General features: G+C 42.2%; 1 protein-coding gene across 6 annotated transcripts in view; it reads right to left on the bottom strand.

Annotated features, from left to right (window-relative positions):
* LOC138748554 (dnaJ homolog subfamily C member 13) overlaps positions 1-21266 on the bottom strand; it is a 173059-nt gene that overhangs the window by 33561 nt on the left and 118232 nt on the right. For all 6 annotated transcript variants that reach the window (XM_069908999.1, XM_069908992.1, XM_069908984.1 and 3 more), the window contains 5 exons: positions 18571-18748; positions 16455-16546; positions 12754-12853; positions 11419-11493; positions 9444-9556 (listed from right to left, as the gene is read on the bottom strand). In XM_069908999.1, coding sequence (XP_069765100.1) covers positions 9444-9556; positions 11419-11493; positions 12754-12853; positions 16455-16546; positions 18571-18748 — 558 coding nt within the window. The remainder of the gene's footprint in view (positions 1-9443; positions 9557-11418; positions 11494-12753; positions 12854-16454; positions 16547-18570; positions 18749-21266) is intronic.

Here is a 21266-nt window from a genome sequence, read left to right as displayed (position 1 = left end):
AGTAGAAGTATTCTGTCTGGAGGTCGGTGACTAGTGGAGTACCACAGGGATCTGTTCTGGGACCTCTGCTCTTGGTGATTTTTAAAAATAACCTGGGTGAAGAGGCGGAAGGATGGGTCAGTAAGCTTGCAGACGACATGGAGGTTGGAGGAGTTGTGGATGGATCTGAGGGCTGTCGAAGATTACAAGAGGATATAGACAGGATGCAGAATTGGGCAGGTTGATAGGATAGTTAAGAAGGTCTATGGGATGCTGGGCTTCATTAATAGGGGGATTGACTTCAGGAGTAGAGGTCATGTTACAGCTCTACAAATCTCTGGTAAGACCACACTTAGAGTATTGTGTTCATTTCTGATCACCTCATTGTAGGAATGATGTGGAAGCTCTGGAGAGGGAGCAGAGGAGAATTACCAGGATGCTACCTGGATTACGAAATGTCATATGAGGGAAGGTTAACAGAGCTGGGCCTTTTCACTTTCAAGTGTAGAAGGATGAGAGGAGACTTGATAGGGTCTATAAGATTATGAGAGGCATAGATAGGGTGGACAGCCAGCACCATCTTCCCAGGGCAGAATCAGCAAACACATATATACAAGGTTAAGGGAGGGAAGTTTAGGGGAGAGATCAGGGGTAAATTTTAAAAAATATATACACACCCAGAGAGTTGTGGGTGCCTTGAATGTCTTGGCGGGTATGGTGGTGGAGGCTGAAACATTAGGGGCATTTTAAAAAAAACTCAGACAGACACATTGGTGGAAGGAAAATAGAGGGTTATGGGGTAGGGAGGGCTTAGTATATATTTTTTTTGGCAGGAATATATGGGTCAGAAAATATTGTGGCCGAGAATCGAACCAGAGGAGATAGGCAAGTCTCCAAATGAATTCTATTTGTGAATTCACCAAGGAAATGTGGATGGAAAATTCAGGAAATTGGATTCCAGAAGCAATCTTTGAAAACAGTAAGATGTCTTTGTAGGCTTACAGATGGATAAATCCCAGGCTGTTATGTGAGGCATTTGTGACATTTTCACAAGAAATGCCTGCCAAATGACTGGGACCTTTATTCACAAAAGGGACTGGGGAGAAGACAGATAATTATCAGCATCTATGTTTGGGAAGTTACTGGGAAAAATCCTGAGGATTACAATTTATCTGCACCCAGAGACCAAGACAGTGTGCTGTAGAAGTACAATTCAAAATAATTGTGGAAAAACTGCACCCTCACGCGTCATCAAAGGCAACTAGGAGCTAATAAAATTCACAACGTCAACACCAAACAGGTGGTAGTCTTTACCATTCCACCCATGCTGTGCCATCGAGGAAGATCATGTACTTCAGCCACTTTCCTGCCTAATTCTCCAAATAAATCTAAATACACTTCTCCCATGACATGCATAATAATAAAACACATTCATGTCTCGGTTTTAAATTACTCTCCTTCTCCTGTTTCTATTATTGAATATGGTAGCAGCCCACTACTTGGCAAGCGAACCAGCACTCAAAATGGCACACCAGCACGGTTAGCGCAGAAATGGCCTTCACTAGCCAGGAGCCTGCACAGCAGAAACCATAGCCAAAGGCCAACTCACTGTTGAGGTCACATATGCCCGCAGTGGCAGGAAGCTGGGTCAAAAAAGCAGGGTTGAGGAGATCAATAAATCAGTTTTTTTTTGTATTTCTTTATTTATCGCACTATGAACCATATCAACCAATATACTTACAGATGCATTTCTAAATATTCAGTGACATTTTCTTTTTTTTTCCCCCATCCCTGATTTCTCACCCCCCTCCAATAAAACAATTTCTTTATACAAAAGGAATACAAACAAAAAAGACGCATCATCTACTTATTCACATTAAATCTGATCGTGTTTATCTTCTTATCATTTTAGGTGGTGGTGGTCTGAGGCCTGCTCTTTCTATTATGTTCCATATATAGTTCCCTGGTTTTTTCAAACATTGTAATTTTGTCTTTTAAATTATATGTGATTTTTTTTTCCAATGGGATACACTTAAACTTGGTTATATATTCCATTAATGTTTATAGTCATATAGTCCAATGTGGCCACCTTATATCTTTATTTTCACTTCTTTTCCGCCTCTTCACCACCTCCATCCCTTTTTTCCATTACTGTTTTTTAAGTTTTCCTTTTTAATCTCAATATATGACAACGCACTTAAGACAGGAAATACCCCAACAATCCCCATAAGCAATAACCTTTTAACCCCAAATGAACCTCCCTTCCTTGGATTGCCCCTTGTCCCTTGATGGCAACCACAACTCCCCTTTCCATTCAGTTCGTGAACTTACTCGCAAGCGTCAACCGATTTTGCAGTGACCATTATTCTCCCCCCCCCAGAGAACACTATTTTCATATACTTATAACAAAGCTCTCTCTCTTTTTTCCCTTCTTCCCTTTCTCTTATCCATCTTTAAATCTTTATATATACATTATCTTTACTTTATATTTTTACATATTTTTGTATATTTTCTTGCCGGTCATCCTTCTTGTCACTCCTCCTACTCTCTTCTCCGGTCCTGCAAATGTTCAGCAAATGCTTGGGCTTTCTTTGGGTCCGAGAACAGTCTATTCCGTTCCCCAGGAATGAATACTTTGAGTACTGCTGGATGTCTTAATATAAAGTTATACCCTTTCTTCCATAAGATTGTTTTCGCCATGTTGAATCCCTACCTCTTCGTTAAAAGTTCGAAGCTCAAGCAAAAAATATTTTTTGTCCCTTATATTCCAACGGCTTATTGTCTTCTCTAACCTTCTTTCTTGCCTGCTCCAGTATGTTTTCTCTTGTCATGTATCTTATAAATTTTACCAATATGGATCTCAGTTTTTGATGTGGTGGCTATATACTAGAGCTCTATGTGCCCTTTTGATTTCTATTTCTTCATGTGAATTTGTCGTTCCCAGCACCTTCGGGATCCATCCTTTTATAAATTCCTTCATATCTGACCCTTCTTTGCCTTCTTTCAGGCATAATATTTTTATGTTGTTTCGCCTACTGTAGTTTTCCAATACATCAATTTTTTGTGACAATAAATCTTGTGTCTCTATTTTTTTTCGGTCTCTTCCAACTTCCCTCTTAAATCATTTATCTCTATTTATACAGCAGCTTCTCGTTCCTCAACATTTTTTTACTCTTTTCCCTATTTCAATCATGACCAACTCTAAGCTTTGCATTCTGTCTTCAGCTCTTTTCATTTTTCTTTTGATTGAACTAAATTCTAATGATAGCCATTCTTTTAATGACCACATTTGTTCTTCAAAAAAGGCTTTATCTAAATTTTGTCCTTCTATTTCACCTTCTTTCCTTTGAAATTCTTGGTCTTTTTCCTCCTCTTCTTCTGTGCCTGTATCTATGTCTGTGTATCTTCATCCTTCTCTGGTGAGCTGCTTCTGTATCGCGGCTGGGCCTCCTGCCGCAGTTCATCCCCCTGCCAGTCGCCCTGTTGCCGCTCACCCTCTTCCAGCCCTTCATTCTCTTTCTCACCACTCTTTTCTTCTTTCTTGCTTACTTCTCCCAGCCGAACGCCCCAATACCGGGCGTCTCTCAGCTGGCCGCTCCGCAGCTGAGTCCCCCTCCCACCGGCGTTAACCTTTTCTTTTACTTGCACACTGCGCATGCGCACCTCTTCTTGGCTCTGAGAGCCATTTTTGAAGTCCGCCGGTCGGGAGGACACCGCTCTGGGGACTCACCAACATCGGAGATCGGCCGCTGCTCTCCAAGGTGGCTCTCTGCTCCGACGTGCAGGTAAGGCTGCCTTCTCCAGTAATTTTCCTTCTTCCCTTTTCTCTGTTATTCTTACTTTTTCTCTTTTGGGTTCCATCTTCTGTCTCTTCTCTGTAACTTTCTCTTCCTGTATTTTATGTTTATTGAGCTCTGTTTTTTCACACTTTTTTTTCAATAAATCAGTCGACTTCATTTACACCCACATGTGTGTCATTCTTCTCTTGCTCTGCAGTAGCATTTTGCTACACTATCCCATTTAAAAAGCATCTTTCAGCATCCATCCTTCTGATGACCCACAAAGCAGTTCATGTTTATAGAAACAACACAAATTGTAAATCTGTTTCTTCAGCGACTTGGATTTAATCTTGACCTTGGGTACTGTGCGGAGTTTGAACTTTTTCCCTGTGACCACATGGATTTTCTCCCACATCCCTAAGATCTGCTGCTTTGTGAAGTTAACTGAGCACTGTAAATTGCTCCCAAGATGTGAGAGTATGGTGAAACCTGGGGAGAGCTGATATACATGTTAAAAAAAGTAAAAGAGGTTAATGTCGAATTTGCGTTCAATGATTGGAAAAGGCTTGATGGGTTGAAGACCCTGTGTCCGTGCCATATGACCATGTCTTCAAATTATAGGATGCTGCAACTTGAGAAGAAATAAGTTGACTGATTGCTATGTGGCAAAAATAATCTCAATGAGGTATAGGAATGTATTGGAGAATTTAAACCATACTTTTTGCTTCAGCTTCAAACCATGGTTTTTGCTCCTGCAAGGCTGAGAATCAGTAACCTGCTTGAGTCTCAGCAGACATAAGCTAAATTCCACCATGGGGCCCAGAGATGCAGTTATCTGACAAAAAGTCATCTGTGCACCAAGAACATTTAATCTTCCTGCTTGTTTTGGTCAAAGTCTTTCTGGCAGAGACCTAACCTTGATGCAAAATAAACCATTGTATTCAAAGTGATAAGCTGAAAGTTGTGTTATTCGATAGAAGCCTAGGCATGCTAGCTTGCTCGCTTATCTTTCTTTCTGTGCTGGAAATAAGTGCTTGAGTAAGTAGTTTTTGGGAAATATAAGCCATGGTCCCGCTGCTGAGACTCTCCAAGAAGTGGCAACATCTCTCAGCAAGAAGAAGAACTGCTAGAGTCCAGCCAACGTCCCGGTTGGGGGAGGTGGAGAAGCTGCTACCGGCACCCCGACAACCAAGTGTGCGGTCGTTGCCTCACCTTGGCAGTTGGGACCAGTCTAGGCGTTGATAAGTATAGTTGGGAAGGGCTTGCATATTGTAGTTTTATATCAGCTTTAGAATTTCTAATAAAGATTTGTATAAACTGAAGTGCTCTCGGCATGTGTGTCTATTTTCTTTCGGTAGCTCAAACACTGTGACCAATCTAAAACGAACAAAGTGAGAGGTACAAGTTTACCCAGGACAAAGAATAAAAGGATTATTCAGAGCAGTGGCTTTCAAACATTTTCTTTCCACTCACATACCACCTTAATAATCCCTTACTGTTTGTTATCGCACCAAATAGCAGGCAACACAAGTGGTAACCTTAGTCAACATTTTACTGTTAAACTCAAACAACACTATGTACAATGCGAACTTCTCTTAATTGTGACTGCTATTAGCCAAGCTCCAATTTTAACTGCTGCGCTCATGGGGACTCGCGCATGTGCAGTAGCACTGTGGCGAGTACGGTGGCTGCAACGCAATTGCAGTGGGTGCAGAGCAGCTGATGGGAGTGGCTGTCAACATCCCCTTTCTCGAACAACCCCCCCACATACCTCAATCCATGTTGGTGCTGTACACCACAATAGTTACAGTTCAGCAATGAACAGCCACTCCAGTTTAGTACCGAATCAAATACGCCCAGCGCTTGTTTCGTAGTAGCCACTGGTGGAAGTGGAGGCTTGGAGTGTTTCAGCCTAAGCGAATGTGCCATCCGTGGTCTCAGGGGTGCGGCCATATGTTTTACGGGTTGTTCCTGAGGGAGATCTGCCTACCCCTACCCCAGGTTCACATTCCAGATCCTGGTATATAGTCTCATCAGGAATGGTTCTGGATAGGGGTCTCCTCCTTATGGGTAGGATGTGTCGACGGTTACACCCTTCCTTCTGATTTTACCAGGTATGACCTGGGCTCTTGGCAGCTCCTTTTGACTATGTCCTTGCAGTCGTAACCTTATGGCTTGCCCTTCTGCTAATGGCTCAAGTGGTCGGCTGTTTCTGTCGTAGCACCTTTTCTGTTAGCCTCCTCTTTAGTAGCTGGGACTTAATTTCTTGTGGGCCCTTTAGCAGGGGCTCCAGGAGCCTCCTTGCCACTGGCAGGGTTGTCCACATCTGCCTGGACATGAGTCTTTGTGCAGGAGAGCCCAATGTGGCATTGCAAGGGATGTTCCTAAGGTTCAGCAGATTGAGGAATACATCAGTCTTCTCCCTGAGAGACTTCTTCATGAGCTGCTTCACGCTCCTCACAGCTCTTTCAGCCAACCCATTTGACTGTGGGTTCTCCAGGCTGATAGTGATGTGGTTAAAATCCCATATCGCTGCAAAGTGTCTGAGATTTTCCACTGGTAAACTGTGTGCCATTGTCTGATAGCAGAGTGTGGGGTGCCCATGCACCAAAAAGTGCCTCTTCAACTTAATAATGACTGCCAAAGATGTGACGTCAGGTAAAAGGTCTATCTCAAACCATTCAAAGTATGAATCGATAAGTACCAAATACTGCAGACAGTGCCATTCAAAGATGTCTAGTGCCACGGTTGACAAGGGAAGTTAGGCACCGGGTAGAGCTGCAGCAGCTCTTTCTGCTGGTGTGGCCTGGTGCTGTTGCACACCGAGTAAGCTTGAATCTCCTGGTCTGTCTTCGGTCATCCCTGTCTCTAGTCCTGCGTTTGGTTGCTTCTGCACCCAGGTTCCCTCTGTGCAGATGCTTTGCAGTGAACTTTGGACTACTGCTCTCAGGTCCTTCGTTATGATTCCGTCATTGATGTGTAATTCATCCCGGAATGGGAAGTAGGGTTGCATTTCAGGTAGTATGCTTGTCTGGCCAGCCGCCCTTGATAAAAGTGCCCACAGTCTTCAAAGTGCGTCTTCAGCTGTGTGTTGTCTCAGTTCCTCCAACCGGGAGGAGATGTGCATTACTGTCATTATATCAAATGCGTTCTCTTCCTCAGCTTGCTGGATCTTGCATTTTCTTGGAGCACGAGATGTAGTTGGTGAATTTTGAGCAGGTGAAAACTACTGGCAACAACTCTTTCTCTATTTGGGCGTACCTGGTCTCCATGTCAGTGAGTGGTCTGGATGCGTAGGCTACAGGTTTTCTATCTTACAAGCATGCTGCACCCAGACAGGTTAGCAAGACTGGTCTTCGTACGTCGTAGTACAACAGAACAGGTGGGCATAACATATGCCTTTTTCAATGCACTGAATGAATTTTGTTGCTACTCGTGCCAGGACTGCGCTACATCTTTGTGTGACAGGCGCCTTATGAAGCGGTAAGATCACTGGAGTTCGGAATAAACTTGCTCAGGTAGTTGACCATGCCCAGGAAACGTTGTCGCACTGTCACGTCTGTTGTACTGGCATTTCACTGTTTGCTCTGGTCTTTGAAGGAATGGCCTTCAGGCCTTCTGTAAAAACATGGCCTACATAGCCGACCTGGTTCAGCCAAAATCTGCACTTCTGGGGGTTGAGCTTAAGGTTACCTTCCAGGATCGGTGGAGTACTTTTAAAAAATTTGCGTCATGTTTTTCTAAGTCCTTGCCACCTATGAGTATGTTATCAACCATTATGGGACAAAATGCTTAATTGACTTTTGAAATACTTCACTGGTTGAATTGATTTCAAATCACATTTGCAGGAATCTGTATCGACCAAAACTCATGCTGAATGTGGTCAGCAGTGATGATTTATATTCAAATTTGATTTGCCAGAGGAATTCTTTGCATCTAAGACTCAAAAAACAGTAACGCAGGCCATTTATGTGGCAACTTCCTCCACAATAAGCATTGGATGGCGTGGTCATTTTAAAGCTGTATTGAGGTCTCTTGGGTTGATGCAGATCCTGATCTTGTGTCCGTCCTTTTTTTAAGCAGCCACCATGCAGAACACCCACTCGGTGGGTTCAAAGACTAGGGTAATCACTTGGGCAGACTTATCACTATGCGTTGCCACGATGAAGATGTATTCTCATTCAAATACGTGCCGATTCTTGGCCACATTTCCCTCAAACAAAAGCGGGTCGGGCCTTCTGAACCCATCCGCCATTATGGTGCAGTTACAAATGAGTTGCAAGTGTGGCGTTGGTTTTCACTTGAAGACTTCGGATGCACACGATCCCACTTCTGACACCATGTTTATTATTGCACAGAATAAGCAGACAACAAGTGGTAACCTGAGTCAATGCTTTACTGCTAAACTCAAACAACACTATGTATAACAGGAGCTTCTTGTAATGGCATCTGCTATCAGCAAAGGTCTGTTTTTAACTGCCGCACCTCGTGGGAACTCGTGCATGCAAGTAGTGCTGCGGCAAGTATGGTGGTTGCAACACAATTTCAGTGGGTGCAGAGCAGCCAATGGGGGCAGCTGTCTATACTTACTATTCACAGAGCACCTATGGCATAGGATTACTTAAAGTGGTACGAGTGGAAAGAAAAAGATTGAAAGCCACTGATTAAGAGCAATGCACACATCTCAAAATACAACACTGCAGCTTGATATGGTAATTAAAAAGTAAAATACCAAGATTTATTAATTTAGGGAAAGAATACAAAATACTGAAATGTTTACACTAACATTGAATTGACAAAGTTAAACAACATCTAAAAACAGAGGCTGGCATAAAATCAAAAACACATGTTTTAAAGATGGAGCTTGAACTTGGGTCAGTGAGATACGGTCAAAGGGTTGGTGTTGTGGCTAGCACAACACTGTTACAGCACCAGCAATTGGGACTTTGGTTCAAATCCTACACTGCCTCTAGGGATTTTGTACATTCTCAGTGTCTGCATGGGTTTTCCCTGGGGGCTCTGGCTTCCTGCCACCATTCATAAAAGTGTACTGGGGGTGTAGGTTATTGGGTGTAAATTAGGCAGCATGAATTCATGGGCTGAAATGGCCTGTTATTGTGGTTTAGGGCTAAAAAAAAATACAACAATAGAAACAGACCCACTGAGTACACGCTGATCATAAACGAACCATTTACAATAATCCCTCATTTTAATCCTATTTTTCTTATTCTCTCCATGTTCTCAACAATTCTCCAAGGTCCCACGACCATTTAACCTACCAACACGCATGTCTAGCGCATGGGGAAATCCCCAGAGTTACAGGAAAAATGTATGATCTCCACAGTCATCATTCAGTCAAAATTGAACATGGATCATTGGAGTGAGAGTCCTGTGCCAGTGACAAGTCAGAAAAAGGCAAAGACAGAGGAATTCAGTAAAATATAGCAAGAAATTAAAAGGGTATTTTGGAAGCAATATGGATCTGAAAGCTGCCAGTAGGAATGGATGAGGAAAATAAAATGCATTTGAAGAGACTATCATGGACATAACATGGAAGGAAATGTAGGGTAATGTTGATAGAGGAAAGTTGGAAGTAGAGTGGAGCAAAAACACTGGCATAAATTGGTAGGGGTGAATGGGTCTCTGGTATGCATACTATTTGATTCTATTTCAGGAATTGCATACCTTTGGTCCAACAAGTTTATCTGTGATCATTTTGGCAAACAGCTCTGCAGTTTGGGCTCGAACCTGAGGATGTGTTGAATTACAAAACATGTCGAGAAGATATACGAGGGCACCTGAAAAAACATACCAGTAGATTACTTAAGTTTACTCTTCTAAAGTGTGCTTAAAAAAAAAGCAAAATTGAAATGACAATAGGAGCATAAAAACCCCTGAAATTAAGATATTTCTTAATGATTCATGCAACATTTACATTTGGATGTCAACATGATAACCAAAGTTGCCTTTAAAAGTTTAGTGGTTCACACAAAACCAAAACATGTCGTCTTTTTGACCAGCTCTACTTTTCAATGCATTCACCGTTAATCAACTATCTAAACCCTGCATCTCCGATAAGTTTGGTGTCCAAAACATTATTGATCTCTTCCTTGAGCATCTGCAACCCTTCAGTTCAACCCTTTGTACCAAGATAACATCTGAGACTCTCCAGTTGGATCAAACAACTAGTCAACATTTACTCTCAGAACCTTATATCTCAGTGAAATATCTACTCACTGTGAACTCCAAGGAATATAGGCCAATCTCCCACAGGAATCAAGTTATTGAATTTGTGCGCTCAAAGAAATTTTACCATAAATGCCTGGTCTGTGCAATTAATAACAGCTTTCTCTATTTCATTTTCATGGGCAACTTGCTACATTCACAAACATTTCCTTTGCTTGGAAATCTGATGCATCTTTCCAAATACAAAATCCCAGTAATCCTGGACTCAAGAATTTGCTAGTGCCAATTTGGAAGATTTTTCAGATTTGACCCAACTCATATTGGCCTAATCCAGTTTTACTTTGTTATAAAAATATTCCAAATTATGAAAAAAAAATTCCAGTGAACTCTTCATTTAGAGAATGGAAAACAGCCAAAGTATGTAAAGGAAATACAGGAGACAGAACCCATTGTGTTTTGGTTTCTCTGACATAAAAGCACTCCAATTCCTGGCTTCAGCCACACACCTGGCCCACACTCCCAATTATACACGACTTCATAAAGACCTGATAAAGACAGTGAGCCATACCCAAACCATCTGAATTTCTGAACAATCAAACACTGTATATTTGATAAAGGGAAGTGTGAAGGAAGAACTGAATGAGAAACATTGATCATAAAACTTCATAGCACTTTCTAAATTCTACTCATTACAATTTAGCATCAACCCCTTTTAAGCACGAGAACATTATCAGTGAATGGAAAGTGTTACTTCATCAATCCTTTTCATAACATCCATCGTTAACCAAGCTATTCAGAAATACAGGCTGCCAGAAAACCACAGCTGCACCTGACCAAGTTTTAATAGATGTGGATTACATTTGAAGGATTTATTTTCATCACTAATTCATTAATGAGAGGAGATCTTATAGAAACATATAGGATTATGAAGGGTATGGATAGGATAGATGTAGGAAGGTTTTTTGAGCTGGCCGGGGAAACTAAAACGAGAGGACACAGTCTCAAGATTCGGGGGAGTAGATTTAGGACAGAGATGAGGAAAAATAGTTTTTCCCAGAGAGTAGTGAATGTTTGGAATTCTCTAACCAGGGAAGTGGTTGAGGCTGCCTCATTAAACATATTTAAAATTCGGTTAGATAAATTTTTACATGATAGAGGAATTAGGGGATGTGGGGAGAAGGCAGGTAGGTGGAGTTAGGTCATAAATTAGATCAGCCATGATCGTATTGAATGGCGGAGCAGGCTCGATGGGCCATTTTTGGCCTACTCCTGTTCCTACTTCCTATGTTCCTATTATCTGTAATTATCACTGCAAACATTATAACTGCATTCACTGCTTGCTGCTTAAAAGAATGGAGATATTTCAGAGTAAACAAGTCTGAGAATACTGTGCACTGGCTCCTTTGCTTCAAAATATTGGAACAGCACAATCTAAACATCAATGATATCTACAATGGGTCAATATGAAACTTACCCTTTCCCATGGCTTCTTTTATTATTTTAGTATTTGATGTCAAAGCATAGAGCGTCTCAAGGACCAGAAGGCGACCTAAGAAGCAGATTGAAATTTTAAAGAGCTATAAAATTTGGAAACAAAGTACAAAGAAAGCTTTTGTCTTTTTGATACATTTCCACAATTATATCACAAGTGGCAAGATGAGTTTATTGAGTGCCATTCCCAGTCTTTTGTTTTCCTTTTGCCCCAAATCTCTTAAATTAATTTCATCTGCAATTATTTTCCACTCAGGTGTCAAAATGTCTGATCTGTTCCATATTTCAGCTGCTGTTCAGCATGATCAGAGACACAGGCAGGAGTCGAGATTAAATACAACATGAGCAGGCCAGTCACACAGTACCATGTGTCTTAGCAGACCTAGAGGAAACCTCAGACTGTAACCAGGCATTCTGTTGAGGTCCCATGATCTAGTGCTGTTTTCCAGGCAGAAAAGGCAGAATGAACAGCAAAGATGATCCAGGGTAGCAAATGAAAATCAGAAGTAAGCCAATCTGCATGGGAGTGGGACAATTAATTCCACCATGCTAAATTATCTACATTTTTGCCCAAGTTTCAAAGATCATTCATGTACTCAAAGCAGTTCAGAGATCGTACTAAATTAAAAAATCCTTCCATCACAACATTGAAGAGGGAATGCTTTATTTGAAAAAAATCTTGTCTCTTTACAGGCAAGACTGAAGATTGAAGCCAACTTGATTCTGCTTTGACATTTTATTTTTAAATAACCAGCATAATATTGTAATTGCTTGAAATACAAACATAAAATGCTGGAAACATTCAGGACAGAGTCCCACCTCTGTATAGCACAAATATCAAGTCAAGCCCTGCACTCTCACTGGCTAACTGACAGGAAGGAGACAGGAGAATCATGATATTTACAATTTCAAAGGGACAGATTATTTACTGGCATAACCAGAAGACAGGTGCTGTCAGGCAAATGAACGAATTATCAGGTCCAACCCTGGCTGCATCCTCCCTCTTAGAGTAACAATAAAATTGATGCAGGACCTTGTCAGACTTTACCATTACTGCCCAAGAACCCACTTTCAGTAACTCAACCAAGATCATACCAACCCACAGACCAAACCATTATATCTATAAATGACTTAATTCTCAACTCTCAGCAGCCCCCTGAAATGCTCTGGCAAGTCATCAAGTGCAGAAACAAATGATGACCTGGTCCACAAGATTCACATTTCGAGATCAGATAAATCCAACATCAGATGGACTGACCGTATTCACAACCTGAGCTAAAAACAGTTAATTGATTTCTGATAATGATGGTTTACTTACTGGATGGCAATGAATGCAATAGAACGAGCAGATTTGAAAGGACCAGTGATTCAGCAATGTTATTTACACATTCTTGATTAGCAGTCACTATGTTCACTACCTATGGTGTAACAGAAGATTCAAATATTAACTTAGCTGTGTGCAGACATTCATAATAAAAGCAGATTTTGTACAGAACTGCTTCCAAAGTTGCTGTAATATTACCAGTTTCTCTCATTAGGCTTTACAGAACTAGAAAATAGATATTTTTGAGGAAACACATTAAGTGTTTATTCTAGCTGAAGGTCCATCATCATTCATAATGTATACTAGATATTCTAAATTCAAAAGTTTAGATCAGAAATACTTTTTAACATAGAGGGTCATCTTTATTTTTTTTTACAAATCACTGAAATAAACAAGTGAATGCAACAAACACACCAGAATTTTTCCCCAAGACAACACCACCACCTCTGGTAAACTGCACATCGTCTTTGTTCTAACATGAAGCGCTGGCCAGCAGAAAAGCACTCCTGCCTACTGCAACATCTATAAAACCTGATTATCACTCCCTCACAGTGAAGTACTAAGAAGGAGAAAGCTTCATGGTATGCAATGAATGTGAACAAGCACAAAGCATTGCCAATAATTTTCAAAGTTGCAATTGCCATTAAATCCTTTCCATTACTTATTAAACGACAGACAACTAGTTTTACATCACTGCACTAAATTCTTATAAATATACATAAATCAATTGCTTCTTAGAAAGAAAACCTTGAATAGTCAGAGCAGGGGTGTCAAACTCAAATTCACGGAGGGCCAAAATTAAAAACTTGGACTAAGTTGAGGGCCGAACTAAATATTTATTGAAAATTTTCAACAACATCTGCATGTTTTCTCTTCTTTCAACATATGTAATGTTACACTTTAGGATATAACTTTAGGAGGATAATGTTACAGGTCAGGAGTAGGTAGCTCAAGTTCACCCTTTGCTTGACCTGAGGGAAACATATTTGGTCCCTGTGGAGATGTAGTCAGCATTCACAGGCTGTGTCCATTTTGGCCTGCATCAGGACTCAGCATTTCCTGCTCACTCCTCAGGCTCTAGGCCTCTATTCACCCTCGACCCACCATCCCTCTACCTGACCAGTCCTTTACCCAACCTCTACTCACCCCTCACTCCACTCGCTCTGCCTCTACCCACCCCATCCTATACACGCCCCTCTACTGCCTCTCCCCTCAACCTGTTCCTACCTCTACCCATCTCTCACCCTCTAATCACCCCTCCCCTACTCACCCTGCCCCTCCCCTATCCACCCCTCCTTCTACTCATCCCTCCCTCTAACTGCCCCTCGCACCACCATAACTTCCCCTGCCCATTACTCCTCACCTACACCCTCTGCCCACCCCTGCTTACCCACCCACTCAGGCCCAGCACGCTACCGATCAGCCTTTGCGGACAGCCACCATCTCTCTTCACGTGCAGGGCCGAACCAGCCATCCCTGGGGTCCGCACGGGTACAAGCGCTGAAGGCCATGGCGACCGGGAGAAGTGCGCTCGCGCTGTGGAAGGGCCGACCGGTGCCAGTCGCGTGGGGCTCGCGCTGTCCGGGGGCCGTGCGCAGCCTGCCATGCCCGTCACGCCGACAGGAAATCACAGGCGCTCGCCAATCCGCCGTACCGCTCGACAGGTGGAAGAAGTGACTGGTTGTGCGGGGAGCCTTCCAACCGGCTTGCCGGCTGATGACATCGACAGACTTCTTGTGTTACAATTTCTTGTGTTACAATGGGGAAGGATGTGCAATGAAGGGGGAGGATGGTGGGGGTGACATTACCAAAAAACAGCATCGGCTCTCGCTGCAGAGCGGGCCACCTCTAATACATTTTTGAAATGATCTTGCAGGCCAAATATAATTATATCGCGGGCCAGAGTTTGACATGTGTGAGTCACAGCTAAAATTGTTAATGTTCCTGAGAAGTACCTTGCACAATAAAAGGTATTGTTACGAGCCCAAAGGACCCCAAAACCCAGCAGCAATAGATATTCACTACGAGAAATGGTTACTTCAACAAAAGTTGCTTTTAATTATCTTTAAACAAGAAAACAGAATCAAATTTTAACTTAACTCTATTTTTAACCTAACCCCTTTCTAATTCTAAGCGCACGTGTATGTGATGTGTGTGTGTAAATGTAGAAAAGTTCCTTGATTCATAGTTCAATCTCACTTCTCATTCTTTCAAGTTCACTGGCTGTAGGCAATTCTTACACTGTGCACAGAATTTAGCATGTATAAAGTTCATCAGGCTTTGGTGCTCGAAAGGTAAATGGTTACCGCTCAGGAAGGTTCTTGTAGGTGTGCTGTTCCAGGATTTCCACAACTGAGGTACCACCATTTGTCACTTCAGGGTCTTGCTGATGAAACTTGCCCCATCAGGGTTCTCCAGATGATAACTCTTTCTTTCAGGTTATCACAGAGTTCCTTTCTGTTTCCCTTATTCCAAGCATAACACCAGACAGCCAGTACTTTCAGCCATCCTTCACTCTGGAGCTTCTGTTTCAGTTCCAACAAGCTTCCTGCTTCAGTTTCAGCAAGCTTCTCTTTTCACCCACACTGGTTGAGACAAATTGTTTCCCTCCTTCTCTCTCTCTCACTCTGACTCACCACCTGACCTTCTCCATTAAACAATAGAAGTCACTCCTCTGGTTCATCTGTTGTTTTTAGGTAAACAAGAACCCATCAGTGACCTCTGTGAGCACTCTTCAAATCTCTGTAAAGAGGTATCAGGAGACAGATTACCCGCCTGCAGGCATGGCTAGCGGAGTTCAGCTGGCATGTTTAGGTGGCCACGGAATGGAAGGCTTTCTGGCACCTAAATGTGCCAGATGACTGCTAGCCGTCTAGCAGCGAAAGCCGGCTACTCGGGACAGCAGTCTGACAGCCCCCTCCCCGCTGCCTGAAGCCCCCGGCGCGGGACTGTGGGGCTGGGGCAGCCGTCCCCAAGAACCCTGACTTATCGAAAACTCTCACCTTTTAAATTTAGTGGGACTTTGTATGCATGCATAAGCCCCGTAGTCCACCGCCGGCAGCCCCAGCCCCATAGTCCCATGCCAGGGGACTGTCAGGCAGCAGGGAGGCACCTGAAACCTGCTAGCAGCTTTGCCTGAGCTGCTTTCAGCTGCAATGGGGAATACTCCTAGCAGGATACTATACCTACTGGAGAAGTGAGTAGACCTCCTGGCCGGCTTTTCCCGTTTCAGATGGCCACCCGACAGCCACACAGGAGTATAATGTGCGGCTTTACAGTTGGGCATTGTGGCCATCTGAAAGCGGCCTATGTCTTTTGCTGTTGCTTTAAAGACAATAGTTCATTCATTCAATTAACACCTACTCGTGAAGGCTCCATAAGCATTCTTCACAATTTCTGCCAAGTCACTGTGGATATGAATTTTCCAGTATTTCAATTAAGATCTGTTTTAAAGTGTGTGTATGTAACCTACTCTAACTTTTCCCAATTTATCTCCCAAAAGTATTCCTAAATATTCTGTCACAGTATCACAAAATACAAAACATTTAAAACAGTCCAATTATAAACTGAGAGTCAATATCAGAGTAATTGACCTTTGCTTTGGGTTACATTACATCAGGTTGCAGAGGTGCAAGAGATCAAAAGGAGAATCAGGCTGGGATGATGCACTGCGCACTGACAAATCTACCACTTACCTCCAATGCAAGCTGTTGGACCTGCCCAGCTCCATGTACCCGTAACAGAGAAAAGATCAATTTAAAATGACCAATGCATTCCATTTCAGCACCTGAAACAAAACTTTTGGTGAATAGTTGCAGGTGTAACCTGGAATTTAGAGATTGAACAGATTGCAACATCACAGTACAAGATCTTAACACAATCCAAGCATCTTTCATCTTTTGACCTGAAGGACCCCCCCCCCCCCCCACCCACAAATGAATTTTCTCTCAAAATTGGTGGATAGAACCATAAAACACAGAAATAGGCTCTTTGGCCCTTCTAGTCTGTGCCAAACTATTTTTCTGTCCAGTCCCACTGACCTCAGCCAATTATATCCATCCATACCCCTCCCAAATTTCTCACGTCAAAATTGAGCCTGCATTTACAATTCAGCTGAAAGCTCATTCAACACTCCCACCCCTCTCTGCATGAAGTTCCCCCTAATGTTCCCTTAAAACTTTTCCCCTTTCATCCTTAACCCTTATCCTCTAGTTTTTAAATCTCATCTAACTTCAGTGGATAAACCATCTTGAAGAAAATTCTCTCTGAACTCAGAAATTAGCAAATTTAAAATAAATTTGTAAATTATGATTGTACACTTGTTCCACAAAAAGGCATTTACATTTCATGGATATCCAAATGAAATTTGTCAGCAAAATACCACAATAGATTCAAGCACCTACCACTACAGACGAAAAGTTTGATGTATTCTTTATCATTAAATGACAAAATGCTGGAGAGTTGGCATGGGGGCATGTTACAAAAACCAATTCATCTTTCCTTGATTTGAAATGTAATCAGTCAGCAAATTACTTCAAAGTATCAAGATTAGGGTGATATTCTTTTTTTTAAAAAACTTAAAGGTAAATTAAAAGGGTCAGTTCTGATTTGTAAAGGCAATTCACATTTAGTTAAATTTGAGCATGAAATGCTTTGTAATACATTACATCCATTGTTCTTGCAGAAAGCTCTTCGCTATTTGAGTGATTCTCAACCTCACTTTATCCATTTTCCTTATACCCACTGATTCTTTCAAGTTCCTATAATCTCTTGAATAAATAAACTCAAACACAGAACATCCACCATTCTTAGCTAAAGAATTCCATGAAATTTCTGGAGTGAAGTAATTTCTCCTTTGTACCTTATTGAGGCAATAGGTGCTTTCAAACTGCCTTGTAAAATGGGGTTAGTGCCCCACTTACAAGGCAGCTTGAAAGGGCCTGACCTGGTCAGCATCATCCAAAGTCAACTGGGTCCCTGCCCTACCTCAGAGGTAGTCAGAGAACCTATTTAAACTGACCAAGGACATGTCGACTGGCAGCCTGAACAACAAAATGGCCAACCTTGTTACTCCTGTGACGACAGAGCTTGTATGCTGGCGTCACAGGGAAACCCTGGCTGAAGTGTCTGCAGTGATCAGGGGGAGACAGGGCTCGCTGCAGGGACTGGGGTTGAGAAGTGGGGGAGGGGGGGGGGAAGAGAGGAGTCGGCTGCCGCTGTGTTGGGGGACAGCGCGATTGGGTCCCAGAAGGGCTACCCAGGTGCTACAGTTTAAAAGCACCTAATGACATTGCTCTGGAACCCACAGGCAGGAAAACAAGCCCTGCACCTACCACAAAAAGCCCCTTAATACTTTGGTGCAGTGAGATCACCTCATTCTGTGCTCCAAGATACAGAACTTTTTCATGAATAAAAATACTTATCGAATCTTTATTTCAGAGCCCTTACGCCAGTCTAAATTGGAGTCTTATAAACATCATGCATTATTGTAGCCACTTTATTATTCATATACCCAAATCTTTGTTTTTATTCTATTTGTTTTAGCTGTATGTTTGAGATTGTGATAAAGGACATCCACACTCTGCTTTTGATATCAACCTTTACACATTATCCAACAACTGCTCAATTGTCTACATACTGATCCTGCAAGGAATAAGTGTACTCATGCATTACTGATATCATATGTTAGCCATGATACAAAAACTCTCTGCAATAGTACTGTAAATGCAAATAGATCCTCAATTTGCCATCTCCAAGAGACAACTGTGCAATAATATGGCACTCAACATTAAAATCTCAAGCTACACTTACCTGAATTGTTTTTGATGACATTACGTAGGGCTTCCAAAGCCATTTCAGCCCTTTTTAACCGGTCTTCATATTGATTAGATTCGACTTTTCCTGTCTGTGTGATGGCCATCAGCGTGTGAAGATACTGAGCTTGAGACCCTATGTAGTCAAGCAGGCTAGCTGCAAATGCCTTTGGAAACTGGGAGAGGAAATGCCATGGTGTTAGTGCAATGGAAATTCACTAAAGGTGTCAAATTGCATTTTTTATTACCACAATGCAAGCTCCAAGACAGTCTGCAGATGCTGGGGTGGAGTGCAATACACAAGCATACTAGAGAAACTCAGCAGGTCACACAGCATCTAAAGGATAACTAACAATTTGGGTCTGAGCCCTTCATCGCGCACAAGGAAAAACAGGTGGGTACGTGAATAAAATGGTGTTGGGGGGTGGGGGGGGGGAAGAGAGGAGAAGTGAGGTGGTGAGGAGGGAGGAAGGGGCAGGAGAGGAACACAGGCTAGCAGGTAAGAGGTCGTAGGTGAATACAGGTGGAAGAGTAAAGAGAAAAAGCTAACGTTATAAAGGAAAAGAGAAGTTCTGATAGGTGAGGGAGGGGTAGGAGCTAGAAGAAAGGAAACAGAGGGAGAGGAAAGAGGGAGACTCAGGAGAGAGGAAGAACAGAAATTTAAAAAGTTGATGTTAATGTTGTCTGGTCAGAGAGCCCAGATGGAAGATATTGTTCGTCCCAATTTCAGCATAGCCTCACTTTGGCATTGCAGGTGGCCATGGATAGACATCTTGTGTGGAATTGATATGGTTAGCCACTGGGAGGTACTTGCTCTTGCAGCAGAGTGAATGTGCTCAACAAATGATCTTCCAGTTTGCGTTCGCAGTCTCACTAATGCAGAGGACACCACATCAGAAGCACCAGTGCAGTAAATGACCCCTACAGATCACAATCATTTCTTCACTTGGAAGGACTATTTGGGGTTTTGTTACCAGCTTTGTGAAGAAGATTTCAATTGATGTATCCCCAAAGCTCAATTTAGAATGTTAAATGCTCTTTCTTCTTTGGCTTGGCTTCGCGGACGAATATTTATGGAGGGGTAATGTCTACATCAGCTGCAGGCTCGTTTGTGGCTGACAAGTCCGATGCGGGACAGGCAGACACAGTTGCAGCGGTTGCAAGGGAAAATTGGTCGTTTGGGGTTGGGTGTTGGGTTTTTCTTCTAATTGCTCTAATTGAAGCAAAACCACCATCACTCAAACTCTTAATTCAACACTGAGCTTCGGGGTGAAATACTCCAGAAAGTGCAACACCAATCTGAGCACAATGGGCACAAACAACTAAAAGCACAAGACAGACTAAAAAAACAAGCCCCTAGAAGCCAAGCAGGCTGTTATGCCAACTTTTTGATCGCTCATCCAGGTAAATTGCATTTATTCCAAAACACTCTTGAGCCTTGAAAGCTTTGAGGAAATCAGAAGAGTACATTCATCATAGCTGCCAACAGCTTCTTGAATAAATCCATAATTATGGTCACCCAACTAAGCTATCAACTTCTTCATATTTTGACCAACGTGCTCTGACATCAATCCTGAAATTGCCATTCACTAGTTTGTACCTTCCCTGCAGTACTAGATCAAGTTCACATTCCAGTTAATTGTCACATGTACCAAGATGCAGAGATCAAAGCTATTTTGTGAGCAGACCAGTAAACATCGCATACGTAGTGCAAGGAAAAAAATACAAAAGTGCAGGGTTACAGGGAGGTTGGTTGGAGCAAACCAAAGGCAATAATTTTACCATTTTTGGGTTCATTCAGGAGTCTGGCAATGACAAGAAAGAAACTATCCTCAAATCTGGTGATGTTAGATCTCACTCTCGGGAATCTTCTTCCTGATGCAAGTGCAGGTGGTCCCCTACTTACGACCTATGCGACTTACAACCATCCATACATATGACCAAAAAAAACTGTATAAATAAAAAAAAAATTAAAGAAAAATATAAAAATTATGCATCCGGCCCGGGACCCAGGGGTTGTTTATTTTGATGGAGCAACATGGCAGCAGATTATGTGCTGGGAGGATGCTGAGACACCGCTGCCGCTGAATGTATTCTATTTACAGGACATGAATGCAGAGGCGGATCCGGTGCTTGAGGTGAGCGCAGACTCAGAGTAACATGTCTGACTTACATACATTTCAAGATCCGAGCGAACAGTCATAACTGAACTCGGATGTTTGTCGGGGACCACCTGTAGTGCAGAGAGTGCAACTGGGATGGGATGAGTCTTTTAGTATGTTGAGTGCTTTTCAATGAGTAATAGATGGATGGGACAGGGATTATGTTTTTTTGGGTTTTTTTTTAATTTTTCACACTATAAACCATATTGACCAAGATACATACAGACATTATTCTTAAATATAAACAGTGTCGTTTTCTCCCACTTTTCCCCCCCCTCCCTTACCCCCTTCCCCATTTATTTGAAGTTCAATCTATAAGATACATTAAACCCGCTAATGTTGTCACTTAATAAAAATAAACAAGAAATTTTACTGAGTCAGTTCTTTTCGTTATCTTCTCCTTCTGTCATTTTAGGTGGTGGAAGTCCATGGTAGGATTTCTCTATTGTACTTCATGTATGGCTCCCATATTTGTTCGAATATTGTAATGTTATTTCTTAAATTATATGCTATTTTTTCTAATAGAATACAT

Source organism: Narcine bancroftii, chromosome 1 (genome assembly GCF_036971445.1).
Source record: "Narcine bancroftii isolate sNarBan1 chromosome 1, sNarBan1.hap1, whole genome shotgun sequence".
NCBI lineage: Eukaryota > Metazoa > Chordata > Chondrichthyes > Torpediniformes > Narcinidae > Narcine > Narcine bancroftii.
Note: the sequence above shows the minus strand (reverse complement) of the source record. Positions and strands in the feature narration are given on the sequence as shown.